The sequence below is a fragment of the Vipera berus genome (genome assembly GCF_964194415.1).
Source record: "Vipera berus genome assembly, chromosome: 5".
NCBI classification, from domain to species: Eukaryota; Metazoa; Chordata; class Lepidosauria; order Squamata; family Viperidae; genus Vipera; species Vipera berus.
The window spans coordinates 27,693,138-27,714,778 of NC_138207.1; the positions used below are offsets into that span (position 1 = coordinate 27,693,138).

The window sequence follows — 21,641 nt, forward strand, 5'->3', positions numbered from 1 at the left end:
ATGTCCCTCTGTGTCTCATAATTAGAATAACGTTTGCAGGAAGACTATTTGTGAAATTATATTTTATGCTTGAAACTGAAGAAGCTAAAATGCCTTGTTTTGCATTGACTTGGGACCACAGATCCCAAAAGTGCTTTCAAATTCAAAACAAATATTTTTCATGTAATAAATGATGATTTATTACTTTCCAAACATCTATAATTCATCCAAAAGCATTAGTCCAAATTATAAAGTCTTGTTGAGGATGTGACTGGCAATTAACTTGACTGCTAGCATTATTTCCTGGCATGTTGGCTTGATCTGGGATTCAGGGAGAAGGAATCCGTATTTGCCTTTATCACGAAGCTCAAAGGTGAAGGAGTATTTGATCCCCTGGTTGAATACCCAGTCATCGGAACAACCGGAAGAAAGATCTGTAAAGCAAGGCACAACAAATAGAATGACAGGAAACATAGCAGGGGGGAAAAGGGAAATAAAAACAAAATAATAAAAGTGAAGGTAAGATATTGGTGTTTGAATAACTTTAAGAGGGGGAGACTGTTGTTCACTTGTGGAAGTCATGAGGAAAGTGAAATGTTTAAGATTAGTTGCTTCCATTTTAAAAACAGTACCAGGAATCATAAGTTATGAAAGCCCTCTCACAACTTGGAAAACTACTGCCAGTAATAAAAATGGAGGTAGATGGAAAAACAGTTTATGTAGAATGCTATAGGAATTCTATGAAGCTGTGGTGGTGCAGTGGTTAGAATGCAGTTCTGCAGGCCAATTCTGCCAACTGCCACCAGTTTGATCCTGACTGGCTCAAGATTGAGTTAACCTTCCATCTTTCCAAGGTCTGTAAAATGAGGATCCAGATTGTTAGGGGCAATATGTTGACTCTGTAAACCATTTAGAGAGGGCTTTAAAGTACTATGAAGTGGTGTATAAGTCTAATTACTAGTCTATTGCTATGGCTCAGTTGCCTGCTTCTTTTCTAAAAGGAAAAAAACAAACACATTCCTGAAATCAGTGATGTGGGATTGATCTGTTATTAATCTCTTTGAAATATCAGTTTAAACTCATGGGATTTTATGCATTCATGGGCTATCTCCATTTTCACTCACATCTGTTTTAGCCATCTTGATCTGTCTTTCCTCTCTCCATTCCCTATATAGGGCCCTCAGAAAAAGTCAAAGATGAGCTCTTTTCAGGATACCTAAACCTTTGGATCTTCTTCTTATTTGTCACTTTTTTGGTGGCTTCATTTGCACATACTTACAAGAGAGATTGCATTGGGTTTATGAGAATATGCAAACTCTCAACAGCTCTTTTATATTGTAGATGGTACAGTTAGTCCTCAGTAAATGACCGTAACTGAGACTGGTAACTCCATTGCTAAGGTTGTAAAGTGAAAAATCATGTGACCATACCAACTTAAGATGGCAGTTCTGGTTGTGGTTATTTAGTGAATTGTACACTATCATGAAGCACAGTGTCAAGTGACTGCAACTTACTGCAACTTGCAACTACTTGCCTTCTTTTCCATTCACTTTGCTTATTGGAATCTGGCAGTGAAAGTTGCAAGTGGTAGTCTCTGATTGCAGCAATGCTGCAATGGAAGCAACTTCAAGGACCGGCCATAGGTTTCCTGCACTGTTGTGACTTTAAATAATTGTTGAACAAATAATCATTAACCGAGGATTACTTGTATTTTCCACAAGTGCTGCATCTCCATGCTACTGTTTTTTCTTCTAAGCAGAGGAAGAAAACCCTATCACTATCCAGCATGACTTATAAAGGATGTAATATGTCTTTTAAGAATGTGTAAAATACGTACAGATAGTAGATGCTGATGTTCCATACTTATACACTTTACCATATAGGCTGGCTATAGCTTTGACAGCTCTTTTTGCAAGTTCATTCTAGTATCAAACAAAGAAGAAACCAGCATCAATTGGAGCAAAATACATATGTCTTAAAAGTAAACTTCCTATATGCTTTTTTGAGCCACAGAATCTAGGATACCTGGATGAATTTTGCTTACCCAATTGTGCTTCATTGAGTTTTTTATCTTATTGACATCATCTGGACATTTCCATTGCTTACGAATACAGCAAAAAATTCACACAAATGTTCATATGAATTATTCTAATTTTAGCTTGTTCTAGTAATGTGTAGTTCTAATGTTCCTAGGGTGCAATTTTTGTAAGAACATTTTGAATTATATCAAAATTCTGAGAAATGCAGATTTCGACTAGCTTGTACATTCTGGATGTTATTATATATTTGGCAGGTCTAAAAGTGCCATATGTGATTAAAAATTCTAATGGATAAGATCTTGGGAATTACACTTCTAGGACAAGAAAGTAAGTTGGAGGCAGGGCAAAAATCAACCTTGATTTAATTTATTGATAGGTAATCAAAATTACGTTCCTATAATCAATTGCCATTTATTTAAAATAGTCCTCTTTCATCATGTTAAATTTAACAATTTGGTATTAATTTTTGATGGGAACGATAAGCCACATGAAATCCTAGGATTTCTGGATGTGAATCTCTTTGTTTGATACATGTTAAAAATGATGATAGGATTCCATCTCAAGATTGCTAAAGAATTGTGTTGACTGAGCACAAAGCAGACAGACTCAAATTAGAAATTTTAGGAAATGGGACAATTGCAATGCCTTCATACCAATTCATTATAATTTGCTGTCTTCTTATAGGTATAACCAAAAGGGAACAATATCATCTGAGAGTAGGAATGCATGGTGAGGTAGCCCTTGATTGAAGAAAGATGGCTACGGATGAATGAAGCAACTGCTTTAGTTTCTGGTTCAGATTCTGGGGCAGATCCACAATATATTTCTTCACAGGGATTTCTGGAAGCATCAGCAGCTGTTGGTGGAAACAACAGTTACATTTTATTGCACAGTTAAGTTGATCCTGGTTAGTGTAGACAATGTTTATGATAAATGTTTATTTGTTTGCTTTGAATCAGGACATTTTCCATTTAGCATGTTAATTTTATTAATAGAAATAAACCATTTAAGCATTTTCAAGTAACTCACAGATTTCACTGCAGAGGGTTTTTTTTTTTGCAAGTTTATTCAAAAGTAGGTCCCAATGTATTCAGTAGGAATTACTCCTAGTAAATGTTCATAGGAATATACTCTAGAGATAGTTTAAATATTATGCAAAAATGTAACACTTGACAATTATTGTACTAGAATATTTAATAGGATACAATTTCCATATATTATTACATATATAATAGATAGAAGCTTACCTCTTTTTTTCCTAGCGTTATCACACAAGTACAGGCTCCACTTGCTTTTGGACCAATAGAGTGTTGACTCATTGGTTGCAACAAGAATTGACTGATTGGCTTGCTGCCTTTCATGGGCTAAGTGAGAGTGACTGGCCCATAGTCACCCAGCTTCATGCCTAAAGCACTCACAGCCTCCAGGTGCATTAACCTCTTGGACATACATGTTCACACAGATAAGTACTTCAAAGCAATAATCAATTTGAAAAAAGTCACTTCCCAAGGCCTAGCTGAATTTTTATAGTGCTTAATCATTATGTACACCAGACATGTCAAACTCATGACGTCATGTGACATCGTGTGACGTATCAGAAGTTTTTTCCCATTGCCAGCAATGGGGTAGGCGTGGTTTCCTCATGATCTGTTCAGCCTTTGGGCTGGCAGTTTGACACCCCTAATGTATACTAATGTTTCAATATGAAACAATGCTTTTTAACAAAGGATTTTTAGTCTTCAAGGAAATCTGGTAATTGAAATTTGATGCCCTACATCAGTGAAAGACTTTTCAGAAATTGCAAATTACACCTAGAGAAATAGCTTGTATAGTATAAAAATAAAATACTATCTTGATCAGTCAGAAAACATTTAAAACACATGTAAACGCATCTGATAAAAACATGAAAAAATGAAGAAAAGAAAGGATTTATTCCCTTTTAAATGGAAGCATGAACACTACAATTTTGATGGCAAGTTACATTGCTACATTTTGGTGACAAATTGCAATAGAGCTCTGGGGAGCGTACAATGCTACCTTACCTCATTAACATAAATAAACTAAAATCGAAGAATAAAAGACCAGAATTTTGTACTTCCCACAGTAGTTAAGAAATGAGCGTCAATACTGATGTGATGTATGGTGCTATGGTAACCAATATTAAAGCAATTTCTTCCGTTGTTTAGGGCTTGATATGGAGGTCAGAACAGTTATAGACATTTGAGTTACATAGGAAAACAGAAAGTATGACATTTTATAATATATTTCATTTTCCCCAAAGCTTCTACAATCTTTAATGGAGGATCTCTTATACTTGAGATAGAGTCATTCCTATCTACATAAAATTAAACTTTCTCCACCATCTTTTTTCAATGATTTTAGTTAATAAGCTTATTTTTTCTATAAAGACCAGGTCTAAAACTCTGTCATGATCCTAACTCTTTCCAATGTTGTCTTATAACTTAACTTACTGCTATTAAGGACAAAGAGTTAATGTTTTACTGTTTACAATTTATTCTCCACACTAAATATATTTTTACTTGTAGCATATGCTTAATATGGTGATTTTGTTATCAGTCCTATTTGAAGAATTGTATCCAAAATGTATGTACTACTTTATAAGAGTAACAAAAATGAAGGGCTGTTCTTTCATCCTTTTAGCTCCAACATGAAATTGATGTTGGACATAAAACTGATGAAAGTACAACTGAGATAAGGTACGATCTATATAATATTTTAAGGAGCATTACTTATATTTTTGGTGATAATAAAAATGAGATATTTACTCAATCTTAGTTCCTAAGTTCATTAAACATGCTATTTGTCAACCCAAGTCTTTTTGATTTCCTCTAAATGTCTAGTGGCAATCTAAGTAATTTTACTGAAACACCATCTGGATTAGTCATATGAAAATAACGTGAAGGTATAGATAATGTTGCAAAGGCTACTTACTGCTCCATGCAACATTAAAGTTCCTATTGATGTCAACGCCAATGCAGTTACTCTGGGATGCATTAGAACGATTCTTTCTCCAGAAACGATCCTGCTGGACAAAAATCATTTAGGGACTTCAATCTGACCCATAAACATTTTTCTATATTTTCTCTTTCTTTATACTGATTATGAGTGGAATGCATTAATTTTCTGTAGAAAGACAATGCAATGAAAAATGGCATTGTGTTGAGTGAGCTTTCCTTTGATAGCCTGATTCCCTTGTTTAGCTGTAACTCTTTGCTATGTAGTTCAGATAAAAAGTTTGTTCAAGTGTTCTGTAAAAGAATGAGGGAAGAAGCGAGGCATTCTCAGATCCATTAGGCCAGAGGTCCCCAACCTTTTGGACACCAGGGGCAGGTTCCACGGAGAAAGGTTTTTCGGTAGACAAGAGGGGGCATGTTTTTGTGTGCTGCCTGCATCCCGCAGATGGGATTTTGCTTGTTTGTGCAGCCCAGTTGCTGGCATGCTGCAGCCTGGTACCGCTCCATGGACCAGGGGTTGGGGACACCTGCATTAGATAAATGTCCTTACAAATGGAAAAGATCCCATCAAGTTGCCCTAATTAGACTGCTCTCTAACATTTCACAGCTTATCTTGACTTTTGGCCTTAATCTGGTAGAAATTTCGAAGACATGGCTTGACTAGATTAAAATGTACACTACTTCAAACCCAGAACAAGGCATATAGAATAACAGATTTCCTACTACATTAGAAAAATATCAGGAGCTTTTATATGTCCAAGTAGATTTAAATCCAGGAGTGCCTTATTTTTGTCCTTCAGAATTAATTGCTTCTTGATGCAGTCCTTGGTGGTCTTAAAATCTGTCTGGTTCTTGCCTTAGCAGGATATAATCTTATAAGATTGGTATCTAAGATGGTTAGATATGTTTCAATCATGGCAGTAAAACTAATTCATTAATTTCCCCAATCATGGTTTTATCCACACATATCCATTTAGCAGGTAATTGATTTTAATAAGCACCCATCCTCCCTTTCACTACTAATGTTATATTGATAGAAACATTCTGTGGCTTGGTAACTGTAACCACAATCAGTGAAATCTATCTACATTTAGATTTGTTCCACCGTAAATTCTTTGCAGAATTTTCTTGTTAGTACCAAGATGTTAAAGAGACCAAGACCTAAGCAACAGCCTCCCTAACCCCAACCTTCAGGCTTTCTTTTTAAAGTTCTGTAAAAGTGTGTGTTTGTATTTGTGTGTGTGTGTGTATGTGTGAAGGCAGCATATAACAAAACCACTAAAATCAAATGTATAAACCAGCTAAAATGATTAAATCACAAACATAAGGAAAACAAGTTTGTGTAGGTTTGTGTAAGATGGTTATGAGCCAGCAGTGTGCAGCAGCAGCCAAAAAAGTTAATACAGTCCTGGGTTGAATAAACAGAGGCATAGAAATCAAGAACATGCGAGGTATTAGTACCGCTTTATAAAACCCTAGTAAGACCAAATCTGGAATACTGCAGCCAATTTTGGTCATCATATCACAAAAAAGTTGTTGAGAGTTTGGAAAAAATTCAGAGAAGAGCAACTAAGATGATCAAAGGCCTGGAGACTAAAACATGAAGAATGGTTGCGGGACTTGGATTTGGCTAATCTAAAGATAAGAAGAAATAGGGAAGACATGATAGCAGTATTCCAGTTTTTGAGGGGCTGCTACAAAGAAGAGGGGGTCACATTATTCACCAAAGCACCAGAGGGCAGGTCAAGAAATAATGGTTGGAAACTAATCAAAGAGAGAAGCAACCTGGAATTAAAGAGAAACTTCCTGACAGTGAGGACAATTAATCAGTGCAACAGCTTGCCTCCAGAAATCATGGGCTCTCTATCTCTGGAGATTTTCAAGAAGAGGTTAGACAGTTACTTGTCTAAGATGGTATAGGTTCTCTTGCTTGAGCAGGGGGCTGGACTAGAAGACCTTCAAAGTTCTATTCTATTCTATTCTATTCTATTCTATTCTATTCTATTCTATTCTATTCTATTCTATTCTATTCTATTCTATTCTATTCTATTCTATTCTATTCTATTCTATTCTATTCTATTCTATTCTATTCTATTCTATTCTATTCTATTCTATTCTGTCATACATAGTGCAAACAATGTCTGGATTCTCTGCTTCCAAGGGATCTCCAGGCCTGTTTTGAGAGCATTGTAAAAGGCCATAAGGACTGGGGTTATTCTTGCTTCAGGAGGGATAACGTTCCACCAGAGCAGGTGCCACAACAGAAAAGGCTCATTTCCAGTCAACTGGATGGAACCTGCAACATGCCTCTCCTGCGGAACCTGATGGGATGGGTAGAAATAACGGGAGAGGTGGTCCTTCAGATAACCTGGCCTCATGCCTTGTAGGACTTTAAAGGTCAAAATCAGCATGTTGAAAAACCAGCAACCAATGCAGCTCATGGAGCAGATATGTGTCCTTTTAGGAACATTCATAACTGCACAGGTGCTGCATATAATTTTGCTTTTTCTCCACAAGTCTCTGATTTTGGCTAGATGCTGGTTGAATTAATTAGATCTGAAGCAAATATATATAATTTAAAAGAGATATTGAACTAAATAAATAAAATAAAATAAAATAAACTAAGCAGATCTGGTGGCTTGGATATTACTGTTTTATGATAGAGATAGATAGATAGATAGATAGATAGATAGATAGATAGATAGATAGATAGATAGAAATAGAGATAAATGGATATAGATAGATATTATTGTATTGCTATTAATTCTGATATAACATTATACATATCTTTTGTTATTCTCATCTGCTCCTTGCTGTAGAGATATTTGCAATCATTTCTGCTTTCTATTAATTTTGTTTTGTTGTTTTCAATAGCTATTTCTATTCTTATTAGCAAATGTAAGATATATATTTTTAGTATGCAAAATTTCTATTGTATTCAGAACTGAAATATCATCAGAGGATGTTTCACTTTGATGCCTTCACTTCATAATGGGAGAAAATTCTGAATTCATAGTTAAAGTGGTCTCCAAAATTATAAAATGGGGATGAGGGTCCTATGAAGTCTGGGGTCACAGATCCCATTCCCCCATATATGAAACAAAGCTGGATATCTATTTATCTAGGGCATTTAAAATGTGCCAGAAGGCCAGCAGGGCTTAAAATCTTACAGATTTTCAGCCCTTCCCCAAGCTTTGTGAAATTATGGGTCATCAGCTTTTGAAATGAGAGGCAAGATAGAGGACTTCTGATGTATGCTTTTTTGCCTCTCAGAATAAAAGCTGATTTTTAACTGATGGTTTGGGAGTGCTGGTTCAAGGAGGCTAGGAACATGTCTTAGATACCAAACATAGATTATCCTGTTAAAAAGTATGAACGATACCTGTGTCCAGCTCCAGACATACCCATCTACATTGACTATAGGAACGATGTAGAAATTCATGTTATCCAGTATATATGTCATGTCCCTGTTTTTTCCATAGGTGCTGATGGCCTGATAATTTAGAAAACATAACTTTTTTAAGAAAAAAAAATACATTTCTCTGTGATCCCATATATTCAAAATTTAGGCTCAGATGGTCTTATAAATAAAGTGTATGTAGAACTGCAGCATTCTTCATCACACTATATAACATTATAGAATCTGTTTTCCATATCATTCATGATAGACTCTTTTGAGAATACAGAAACATGATTCACATTTCTATTTGTTTAGTGGTATACAAGGGCTTTGATTTTTGGAGTTATAGAGTGTGCAAAGATCACAAAATCAAAGATCAAAGCCAGTTTGGTCTAGTGATTAAGGCACCAGACTAGAAAGCAAGAGATTGTGAGTTTAATTCCCACCTTAACCATGAAAGTCAGCTGGGTGGCCTTGGGCCAGTCACTCTCTCTCAGCCCAACTACCTTACAGGGTTATTGTTGTGGGGAAAATAGGAGGAGGAAGAAGCATTAGGTATGTTTGCCGCTTTGAGTTATTGGTAAAAATAATAAAGGTGGGCTATAACCAACTAACTAAACAAACAAATACAATTATGAATGAGTAAGAACTTCTAGGGATGCTAGAAGTTGTTTTAACACATTTGTAGGACAGTTAACATATGAGACAAAAAAAATCCTTGTTAATTAACCTCTTTCACAAACCACTGACAAAAGGCAGGAGAAATCCACTCTCGTGCGTGAACACCACAATCCATAAAGATGGCTTTTCCCTCTTCACTTTTCTTTCCAATCTGCTTTGAAAAAGTAAAAAAGGGAGATTTTTAAGAAAGTACACTTCAATACCATACTATTCCTTACAGATGGATCCATTCTGTTCTGCCACCTTCACTTTTAAATAGCTTTGCTATTAAGAAAAAATAGTTTCTAAGAGTCTCATTCTAATTCTTGTATGTAGAAATGTGTATGCAAGTCATTTTTTTCATTGTTGTTGTCTCATTGAAAGAGCAGGATGACTCTATTGTTGGGTTGTCATGTCATGCTTATTATATTGAGCAAAATAATATAATAAGCCAAAGATGGATAACCTTAAGCCCCAGGGCAGCTGTGATTTTGAAAGATCTCCGGAAGTCACTGCTCACTGTTCAATGTGATAGAAGCAGAATGTTTTTATATATGTGGTAACAACTGTATTATATATATTTAATTAATTTCAATTTTATGTGTTGTAAATGAAATGAAAGCAAATATAATTTTTGTTTTAACAACACCCACTACTCATTCTGACCCCATCTGCTATGTAAAATATAATGAGGTATGGAGTACTTTATTGGTTTTCCGTTCAGGAAAAAAAAAGAATGATCTTGTGTTCTTGAACATAAACCAACCATGATTTGTTAATCAGATGGCTGGACTAGTGGAATACTAAACTAAAAGTGAACAAATTGCATGGTTGCTTAGCATGACACATAACCTCATGTAGTGGAGAGCTGGAAGAAGAACTCAGATTGAATCAATTATGCTTACTAATACAAATGTATTTTACTAAATACATGTATTTTGCTGTATTTCCTTTGTAGCACCTTTAACAGTAGAATTTAGTGTGTTAGTTTGTACCTATTGATGATTAATTGATTATGGAATTAGCACATTCAGAAGAGGTAGTATATTCAATGTCTTTAGAGGAGGAAATAGATTCAACACATTTTGTTATCTCTCATGTGATAACAATTAAAGCTTTGGTGCAAATCATATCAAAGATTCTATGTAGCTTATCAGAGACTGTGTCTGTAATGTTTTCAAACCATGAAAGATACCCACTTCCTCCTTTCTGGCTATTTTGTCTCATTAGCTGTAAATAAATTCTTCCTTCATTTGGGATCTTCGGCTAGTGTAGATGCATGGCTGAAATACTTGATCAACATTCTATATAAGAACAATGTAACTTTGAGACTTTTGCTGTTGGCTCTTCTGAATGCAAGAGACCAGTAACTCACTGTAACCTGCTAGCTTTATAACTATTCAAACAATTGTTGAATCCTTCCCAGATATGGGTGGTGAATTTGGGTGTGTGTGTGAAAGAGTTTTTCAACACAATTTCATCTGTTCTTTGCTTATTTTCCTGAAAAGGTTTTCATACCCGAAGAAGGAATATGGGTCGATTTTCAAATGTCTTTCCAATCTGGATACGGGAAACCAATGTTGAGTTGTTTTTTGCAATTCTGGCAGTCCAGTCAGAAATCTGGGTAAAAGAAAAATAAGGGTTGCTGGAAAAGCAGTTGATGAAATGATATACAGTCCATGAAATTAAATTAAATTTTTTTAGTTGGGCAATGTGCTGCTAGACTCTTGTTCTTTTTGGTATCGCTGATTAACATAGTTCTCTTCCTATAAGTTGAGTAAGATGATTTTCTAATTGTAGATAAGGCATATGATACCAGGCCATTAAATAACAACTGATCTCATACCTGTTACCATAACCTTACCCATTTAAATGTCTTATAGCTTTGTGATACTACAAATTTCCAATGATATACTGGTCAGAATTTGGAGAAATGTGGTCTTAATTTAGCTGAGGGATACTGAAATCAGAAAGAGTAGTCTAGTATCTGCTGAAGGAACCCATATTCATTAAACTTCTGGCTATCCATTTAAGGTAAGAATATATACCTGTCTTATCTTTAAATCTGATTTGTACAAATACGTGAGTAATAGTCCCAAAGGTACATTTCCAAAAGACAACTGGACTTGGTTTTTTCCTAGAAAACATTTTACTTTTCATCCAAGAAGCTACTTCAGCTCTGACAAAATTAAGTGATACTTTTTCACACCATCGAAATAAAAAATACTATTATCTATTGCTGTGGAGCAGTGTTTTTTTAGGCAACTTTCTATTTATATATACTCTTTATTGCTTTTAAAATAACAAAAAGGGTGAAAAAACAAAAATAAAAATACACACGTTATCAAAGAAGAGGAAAAATACCCACATAGAAAGTGCTTTAAAATTTAAAAAAACCAGCAAAGAAAAAAGAAAAAAAATCTATATCATTTTAGCAATAAATAGTTGCAATTCTATAATTAGTAATCTAATGCTATTATTATTCAATTATATTTGAATATATTTCATTATATTTTTCCATACAAAGTCTTCCTTTATAGGCAATCCTATAGGAAGTGCAATTGGCTTCTCAATTCATTGAATGAAAGAGGCCCTACATTTATCTTTCCAATACTGCAATATCAATCTTTTGTTCATAATAAGGGCACATTTACATTGTTCAGTTAACAAATTCCATGTACTGGGTAAATATTTCAAAAGAATATTATTGCCTGCAAATTTTGCTGTTGCTAGAGAATTATATTTATAAATTATACTAAGTTTTGGGAGAAGGAACTTCTGAAGTTTAAGATATGTGGACTTCAAGCTCCTGATGGCTGGGAATTCTGGGAGTTTAAGTCCACACATCCTAAAGTTGCCAAGTTTGTAAAACACTGCTTTAGATGAAGCATCTGATAAATGCAGTAGAAGAATAGATTCTGTAAAAACATTGACAACTCTGAAGGAAAATGGACAATGCGATAATAATGATAGAGGGCAATTTCTTCAATTCACGTAGTTGTGGCTATAGCTTAATCCTTCCATGAAATATGCCAAGTACTAAAAAGATACATGTCCAATCCTGTGTGAAAAATTTTTGCATGCATTTTTGATAGACTCCTTAGGTAATAGTCTAAACTAGACTCAGTTTTAGCCACCAAGTGCACTCTTCATGCTTCAGAGGATGCATGTACACCCAAGTGGTAAACTCAAATATAATTACAAACAAGTGCAAATGGTCTAATGTCTCTCTCTCTCTCTCTTTTTTAGTGTATGGTGTATATAGCCAGGGAAGTCTACAATGCTTTTTACCACAGAGAAGTACTGGCAGCCTAAAATTGCTAGTTCATTTTTTAACGTATGCACACTATCCACAGTACATCACAAGGGGCGAACTAGCTTTGCACCAGCTGACTAGCAAGGTTTGGGGTATGTCAGGTCATCTGGGCTTTCTTCCACCAACTTTGGAAGAATCCAGGCAAGTCCGGTGCTTGTTCCTGCTTCCTCATTAAACACTGCTAGATTTTTCCCACTGAAGTGATACCTATTTATCTACTTTCATTTGTATATACTTTTGATCTGCTAAGTGGGCAGGAGCTCGGGGCAAATGACAGGAGCTCACTCTGCCACATGGTATCGTGGTGTCAAACTGCTGGAGTGCCAACCATCTCTAGCTGACAAATCCAGCATCAATAAGCCATTGTGCCATCACTCTCCCTTCCCAGTGTCTCTGATAAATGGGGATTCTTTCTGCTGAAGATTGTTTCCTTTGTCGAATGTCATATAAGTTCTGTACCTTGTCCCATTCATTATATTTTTCATAGCTGTGCCCATCGTTCTTGTCACCATCAAGCTGCTGTTCAATGTCTTTTTGTAGATTGTCAAATAATATTCTACATGATAAAAAATAATCAGAAAATTATACTCTACCTGAGCTCATTTATTTCTGCATTTTAGAAGCCAATTAACTCCAAAAGGACTTTGAATGGCTTACATCAGTGATGGTGAACCTTTTAGAGACCAAGTGCCTAAACTGCAACCCAAAACCCACTTATGTATTGTCGGGTGCTGGGTGGGTGTGGTCAATTGGGTGGGCATGGCTGCGGTGGTAACGGCAGACTAGGTGGGACTGAAAAGTTCAATCAATGAATTCCAACTTCGTGAGATCTTTATTTTCCCCTTGAGAAGTTGAAATTGATTGATTGAACCTTTTTTTTTTTGCACACAGTGGCGGAGGCCTAAAGCGAAAAGGTTTTATAAAAGCCAGCTGAAGGCCTAGGACTGGGGCAACGGAGCACGTGCCCACAGAGAGGGCTCTGTGTGCCACCTGTGGCATGCGTGCCATACGTTCGCCACCACGGGCTTACATCAAGTTAAAACAATAAAGAAAGCAATGAAGAACAGCAAGAAATCTCCTACATTCAGACAAATCCACACTGACAAAAATGTCACCTGCAGACTTTGAATTACTTTAGACTGAATTTTTGTATATTTATTTAAACATACATTAATTATTCAATGCATACTGCATGCAGATTTTGTACAACTTTCAAATCATGGGGCCCATCCAACTTAAATCTCACCCTCAATTTGGCAGTATGCTTAGACGTGACAAAACTATTTCATTGCTTTCAGTGGTATTTGAATCATTCATATCTGTTAGAGCAGGCCATATAAATTATTTTTTTTAAAGAAGCCACTCTTCAGATATCTTTCATATTAACTTCATGGGAAATTTTGTATGTTGCTCCTGCAGTAGCAAGCCACTCTATCTTGGAATGAAGTTTTTTGCACAATCCAGGAGGACTGCTTTTTTTTCAGAAAGAATGCTACAAGTGAAGAAGAGCAATTTACCATTCCTATCCAAGTGCACTATTTTCCAATAAGGGAGAAATAATTAATTGAAACACACTGATTCATAAATATATATTACATAGACACATCCCATGTGCAATCTCTATACAATTTCAAAAGTACATAGCCACAGACCTGAGAAATAAATAGAGAAGTTTAACTTACTCATAAGGTATGCCATTTTGTTTCAGGAGCCCCTCAACAGTATTACTCTGTGCAGCACTGACATGGAAATCTACTTCCATCTGTTTGACTATATGCAGTGCCGTATCTGGGTACCAAAAATCAATCTGCACAAAAAGAAATGAATAGAAATGAAATAGAAATGAAAGTTACACCCCTCCCCCAAAACTGCTGCTGTTCAATTTCTTATTTCTGTCCAGTTCTACTTCTGAGAGGAAGACTGAATTCAGTTTTGTCCAAAACTTTGAAATATTAATTGTTGATTGGTATAAGCTTACACTGAATTTGGGAAATAATTCATTTGTTAAATAAGGTAAGCTTTTATCTGATATGGAGAAGTGTGAAGACTAAAACAAGTTCATATGTAATGACTAGTCACAGTTGAATGCTTTGTGAAGACAAAAAGATAACTCTATTACTGATCAATTTTAATGGATTGATTATATGCCACAAAGTCCATTTTGACTCAATTTTTGTTGTTATTGTTGCAAAGTTGTGTCCGACCCATCGTGACCCCATGGACAACATTCCTCCAGGCCTTCCTGTCCTCTACCATCTTCTGGAGTCCATTTAGGCTCACAACTACTGCTTCAGTGATTCCATCCAGCCACCTCATTCTCTGTCACCCCCTTCTTCTCTTGCCTTCAACCTTTCCCAGCATTAGGCTCTTCTCCAGTGAGTCCTTCCTTCTCATTTGGTGGCCAAAGTATTTGAGTTTCAACTTCAGGATCTGGCCTTCTGAAGAGCAGTCAGGGTTGATCTCCTCTAGGACTGATCAGTTTGATCGCCTTGCAGTCCAAGGGACTTGCAGGAGTCTTCTCCAGCACCAAAGTTCAAAGGCCTCAATTCTTTGGCGCTCAGCCTTTCTTATGGTCCAACTTTCACTGCCATACATTGCAACTGGGAAGACCATAGCCTTCACTTGCAGTGAACACCACCTCATTGTGGTTTTCAGGGACATTAAGCTCATTCTTGTATAGTTCTTCTGTATAATTTTGCCACCTCTTCTTAATCTCTTCTGGCTTTGTTAGGTCCCTGCCATTTTGGTCCTTTATCATGCTCATTTTTGCATGAAACGTTCCCTTCATATCTCCAATTTTCTTGAAGATATCTCTGGTCCTCCCTATTCTATTGTTTTCTTCTATTTCTTTGCACTGTTCATTTAAGAAGGCATTCTTATCTCTTCTAGCTATTCTCTGGAATTCTGCATTCAATTGGGTGTATCTTTCTTTTTCTCCCTTGCCTTTCGTTTCCCTCCTTTCCTCAGCTATTTGCAAAGCTTCCTCAGACAGCCATTTTGCTTTCTTGCATTTCTTTTTCTTTGGGATGGTTTTAGTTGCTACCTCTTGTACAATGTTGCAAACCTTCGTCCATAGTTCTTCAGGCACTCTGTCTATTGGATCTAATTCCTTAAATTTATTTGTCACCTCTACTGTATATTTGTCAGAGATATGATTTAGTTCATACCTGAGTGGCCTAGTGCTTTTCCCTACTTTCTTCAGTTTAAGCCTAAATTTTGCAACAAGAAGCTCATGGTCTGAGCCACAGTCAGCTCCTGGTCTTGTTTTTACTGACTGTATAGAGCTTCTCCATCTTTGGCTGCAGAGCACATAGTCAATCTGATATCTGTGTTGACCGTCTGGTGTTCTCCATGTGTACAGCCATCTGTTGGGTTATTGGAAAAGAATGTTTGCTATGACCATCGTATTCTCTTGACAAAATTTTATCAGTCTGTGCCCTGCTTCATTTTGTACTCCAAGGCCAAACTTGCCTGTTATTCCGGTTATCTTTTAGCTTCCTACTTTAGCATTCCAATCCCCCATGATGATAAGGCCATCATTTTTGGTGTTAATTGTATAAGGTGCTGTAGGGCTTCATAGAACCTGTCAATTTCATCCTCTTCAGCACTGGTAGTTAGGGCATAGACTTGGACTACTGTGATATTGAATGGTTTGTCTTGGATTCGAACTGAAATCATTCTGTCATTTTGGAGATTGTAACCCAGTATTGCTTTTCCTACTCTTTTATTGACTATGAAGGCTACTCCATTTCTTCTGAGGGATTCTTGCCACAGTAGTATACCTGATGGTCATCTGAATTAAATTCACCCATTCCTGTCCATTTTAGTTCACTGATTCCTAAGATGTCAATGTTCAGTCTTGTCATCTCTTATTTGACCACGTCCAGCTTTCCTTGATTCATAGATCTTATATTCCAGGTTCCTATGGAGAAAAAATCTTTACAGCATCGGACTTTCCTTTCACCACCAGATACATCCACAGCTGAGTGTCCTTTCAGCTTTGGCCAGTCACTTCATTTTTTCTGGTGCTACTAGTACTAGCCCTCTGCTCTTCCCCAGTAGCATATTGGACGCCTTCCAACTCGAGGGGCTCATCTTTGGGCATCATAACTTTTTGCCTTTTGGTCCTGTCCATGGGGTTTTCATGGCAAAGATACTGGAGTAGGTTGCCATTTCTTCTCCAGTGGATCACGTTTTGTCAGAACTCTCTGCTATGGCCTGTCCATCTTGGGTGGCCCTGCACAGCATAACTCATAGCTTCATTGAACTACGCATGCCCCTTCGCCACGACAAGGCAGTAATCCATGAAGTAATCAATTTTAAGGTAAAGGTAAAGGTTTCCCCGCACATGCGTGCTAGTCGTTTCCGACTCTAGGGGCCGGTGCTCATCTCCGTTTCAAAGCCGAAGAGCCAGCGCTTGTCCAAGGACGTCTCTGTGGTCATGTGGCCGGCATGACTAGACGCCAAAGGCGCACAGAACGCTGTTACCTTCCCACCGTAGTGGTCCCTATTTTTCTACTTGCATTTTTACGTGCTTTCGAACTGCTAGGTTGGCAGAAGCTGGGACAAGTAACAGGCGCTCACCCTGTTACACGGCACTCGGGATTTGACCCGCCAAACTGCTGACCTTCTGATCGACAAGCTCAGCGTCCTAACCCACTTTATATAAATACATTGTGTCCTGTTTCAGTCTCTGTTACAACAGCATGAAAACTCAATTATATGCTAATATATATTTAAAATATAGCTCTTTGTATATGCTAATATATATTTAAAATATAGCTCTTTGTAAAATATACTTTTTTAAAAAAATCTGAAAGTCACAGGTTTAGAAATTGAAAGCTGAAGAACTTTGTTCTGATCTGTCACTCCCTGAATTGGGAATCAGACTGCATAATACAGATTGAAGAAAATATGTACATCCCTAGCACTGTGATGGTAAGCCTGGCCAAATTTCAGGCTACCTTTTCTCTTCTTGAGTGCAGTTATGAGAAAGAAACTGAAAGGTTTCATTTCTCATTTTATTCTAGTCATGCTTTGGTTTTGCATTTAAGACACTCTAAATCAGGGGTCTTCAAACTCGGCCCTTTTGTGACTTATGGACTTCAACTCCCAGAATTCCTCAGCCAGCGTGCCTGGCTGAGGAATTCTGGGAGTTGAAGTCCATAAGTCACAAAAGGGCCGAGTTTGAAGACCCCTGCTCTAAATAATATTTTAATTAAACAATCAAAAATTAAACTATGATTTGTAATCATTGTTCCTACTACTATGTTAGATTTGGGATATCTTTTCATTGTAAAGCCAGCTGAAAACTATTTTGGATTTTTTTTTCTAATGTTAAACATGTTAGAGCCCAAAATAGGCAGGACCAGAGCTGAAAGTGGGCAGAGTTTCAAAAAAGACATTTTCATCCTAGCATTCTCTTTCCCCCACAGGGGACTGGTGAGAGGCAACAGCTGCTGGGATATGCAACAGTCTTGGTGAAAGTCCCATAAAATAGCAAGGCCACCAGATACCAATATTGTTCCAGAAATGTAGATGAAACAAACCAGGTTTTTTTGGGGTGATGGGGGAACCTTACTTCTTCTATGCTTCATTGTGTGCTTCTCATGAGTGTTGTTGTGCCTGACAATGTTGCCTTTACTAAGGAAATGTTTTTTAAACCTTGCTGTTTAGATCCTTTATTATCTGCTGTACAATCAGCCCACCTATGTATTTATTTAGCGTATCATACATGGACTAGCAATTTATATTAACATTTTGTCTAGATTAGTAAAACACAATAAAATGTACCGTAAATGTTAAAAAGATCTATGTTCAAATGCCAATGTCTAGGCCATCTAACCATTGAAACACAGCCTTTTTTATATTTTAAAATATTAAACACTGGACTGCATGTGCTCTTAGCTTGCAGCCGGTCATGTTGTAATTTACAGTTTGATGTGGGGCCCTGCACTCACTCTCAGAAGAGGATACAATGCCCCATTTATACAGAGATTCCTGACAGATGCTGCGTGGGGTGTGAATCCTATTTGGGATTGTCCATTGCTGATGTGATAGTTCAAAGCCTGGTGTCTTTTTTGTGGGGTCACTTATATGTCTTCTTATGTTTGGGTGTTCAGCAACCCATTTGGCTTTCCTTTGGGAATTGATGGTAAAATTGTTGGGCAGATGTTGTGTCCCACTGAACAATAGTTTGGGAAAAATCTGGGTGTTTGGACTAAAATGCCAGAGGATCCATGGAAGATTTCATGGAAAGCCAAAGGGGTTGGCACAGAGATCCAAAGTGATCTGGTCATGTTCATAGACAAGGCTGGCTTTTTCTGAAGTTTTATTTTCATTCTACTGCAGGTTTATTATGATGGAAAGCTAAAAGTCAGTGTTGTTAAAGGCTTCTGGAGGCCATAAAATGGATTGTAACAATAAGCAGCTTCGAGATTACAGCTTCTTCAGTCCTTCTGTAAATCAGCTCAGAATCCTAATGACAATTAATTATTAAATTAAGCCAGGAACAGAACTTTTCAAACAGTCTTATCCTTTTGTGTATTTCTTGGAAGGCTGCCTTGTTTTGAGAATGCATTCTATAGCCAAGTTCTGCCACAGATTCAGCCTTTGGTAATGAAAAGACAGAGGAAATCCTTATGGTATTAGATTTATAATGCAATTAGTAATGTAATTTAATTGGAATGATAGAGTTGGATTCTTTGCTTACTCTTGTTTGGTTCTTATTTGACATTGCATGTTAAAGACCTTGAATTGCAAGGGATTTTTTTTTAAAAAATCCACATTATACATAGGCCATAAGGCAAGTCAAAAGAAAGCCCATGAAAAGGCTTTTCACCATGTTTATATTCTACTTATAAAGCATTCTTTGTTTAGAAGTAAAATCAGGGTTTGCTGAGTTATGAAAACAATGAGAAAAGGTCTAAAGCCAGACAAACCTATTTTCTTGTTACATACGCTAGGTTGCTTTTTAAAGTTTTGACCATTTTCCTCTTATAATTTATAAAAGCCATATTAGTCTGAGAAAAGTTTCTGTATGTGAATGAAAATATAGTCCCAGAAGATGGTATTGTGTGGCTGATATTGTCTGGGCTTGGAAGTTAAATAGAGTCAGGCCTGTTTAGTACTTGGATGGCAGACCTCTTAAATTCCTAGAATTGGCCGATGTTAAAGTAGGTAGTTGTGTAAGCTTTCTAAATAAACAAAAACATCCCAACAGTGGAAAAGCACATTTGTGCTGCTGCAAAAAACAAAACAAAACACAAACTGCACATCCATGAAATCACCAGGAATCCAACTAAACTTGAAAGAGAATTTAAGATAATGTGAATTTTTCAAATTGCTTTTAATGCCAGTCTGGCATGAATTTAATTCTCTTAAGTACTGTATAAAGAGAGAAAATAAACCACAGGAAATAGTGAGAATATTCGTATGGGCAATTGTTAATGCTTGCATCTTCATTCTTATGCAGTAATTTTCAGGTAGACATCACAAGTATATTTATTGGTGCTTATTATGAAAATTACCCTTCACTAAAATGCAGTGTAACATTTAGTGGATAATGGTAACATCCACTGAGTCTTCCCATTTCTCTAATTTTAGAAATTAATTTACTTTTAAATTTGGGGGGCAGAATTTTTCTGTTGCATCATCTAGATGTTTGGAATCTTAAAATATATGATAAATTAAATCTTTGTGGCAGAAAATAAAAAATGTACAATAATAATAAGATATTGCAAACTTTCACACAGGCTTTGGAACTGAGGACAGGTTTTTAACTGAGTTTACTAGGCATTGTTTTTTCCTTTTTTCTTTATCCATTTGTTTATAAATACAAAAAAGTAGAAAAAAGCAAACATAGAAATGCAAAAAAAAAATGTTTAAAAAGCAAGATGTTACATTCCTCCATCCCCATATTGAAATAAAAAACAGTGAAGAAAGAAAGAAAAATAACTTTCTTCCATTTGCATCCCCAACCACTAACCACAGATTAAATATTTAAACTTTGTATTAAACATTAGTAATTTTGTTAGTTTCTCTCTGAGCCCTAACAACTATATTCCAGATGTCTAAATCTGCCTTGCTCTATGATATATTGTATATTGGGGAGCCATTCCTGCTTTAATTAAATTTCAACTGTGGAGATATAATACCATTTTAACAATCCTTTATATATTAAAAAATTGGAAGCATTCAAAACAGTTGATTTTCTTCTATCAGGCAAAGAATCTGTATTGCATGTATATATCTGGGATTCTGTATATGCAAACAGAAATACACACACACACAAACACTACTTTGATAAATAGAAAATATTCATGTCTTTTTGAACAGGCATGCATTTTACAAAATTCCTTAAAGGGGCACAAAACATCTGAGTTGCAAAGTTTTCTCACCTGTATGAGGCTTGGCAAGGATTTCATGACACTTACTTCCTTTTCATTTTGCGGTTTCACACGAAAAACCTTTGCACTTTAGAAGAGAAAGTCAAGCAATGAGCAGCATTCCAAGGCATGGAAACAAACAAACAAAAAAACCCAGTGCCCTTTGATGATGTGAAAAGGCTGTACCTTTCAAATCGTAGAGCAGAAGTGAAAACACAAGTAATGGTCATCACATCCAGGACCAACAGGGATATCATGGTCGTTTCTCTTTGCTGCCATTCATCTCTGACATTTTTATTCTTCTGTTTGATGATCAGATAACATCCACAGAGGATTTCTTTGGACAATGTGAAGTTTTGCTGTTATGTCTGCATTTAGATTTCATGTACATTTACTATGGGTATTGGAATCTCACACTGTATTTCCCTTCAAAATAAGACCTACCCTGAAAATAATCCCTAGCTTGATTTTTTGGGGGTGGGTGGGCCTAATATAAGCCCTATCCCCAAAATAAGCCCTAGTTTTGGGCGAGGCCCATGTTTAAAAATCAAGCTAGGGTGGGGATGGTGGGATGGAGCTACCCCACGTGCCTCCACCCACCTACCATTGCAGCCAGCCTCCCATGTCCCAACACCTGTCTCACTCACTGGCCCACTTCTGAAGCTGCTTGTTGCTGCTCACATGCACACGTCACCCCCCAGCCTTATTTCTCTGCAGTCGAGAACTGAGCTCCAGATTGATGTGGGTGGTGCCCTTGGAGGCCGGGCACGCCGTGTGCGTCTATCTGGAGCTTGGTTCTTAGTTGCAGAGGCCTTTCCTGAAGTTCTATGATGGCAAAATGGAGGGTGGGGGTGCTGCGTGCATCAATCCAGAGCTCCATTCTCA

At 36.7% G+C, this 21,641-nt stretch overlaps 1 protein-coding gene across 1 annotated transcript; it reads right to left on the bottom strand.

Annotated features, from left to right (window-relative positions):
- Window positions 1–225: 225 nt before the first annotated feature.
- On the bottom strand, window positions 226–21,013 carry LOC308668531 (mast cell carboxypeptidase A-like; the record flags this gene model as incomplete). Its single annotated transcript, XM_081328533.1, has 11 exons — window positions 226–413; window positions 1,817–1,901; window positions 2,672–2,874; window positions 4,971–5,061; window positions 8,376–8,486; window positions 9,124–9,225; window positions 10,572–10,673; window positions 12,829–12,925; window positions 14,052–14,176; window positions 20,769–20,844; window positions 20,943–21,013. The coding sequence occupies 11 exons, from the start codon at window positions 21,011–21,013 to the stop codon at window positions 226–228; spliced, it is 1,251 nt and encodes a 416-aa protein (XP_081184659.1).
- Window positions 21,014–21,641: the final 628 nt, after the last annotated feature.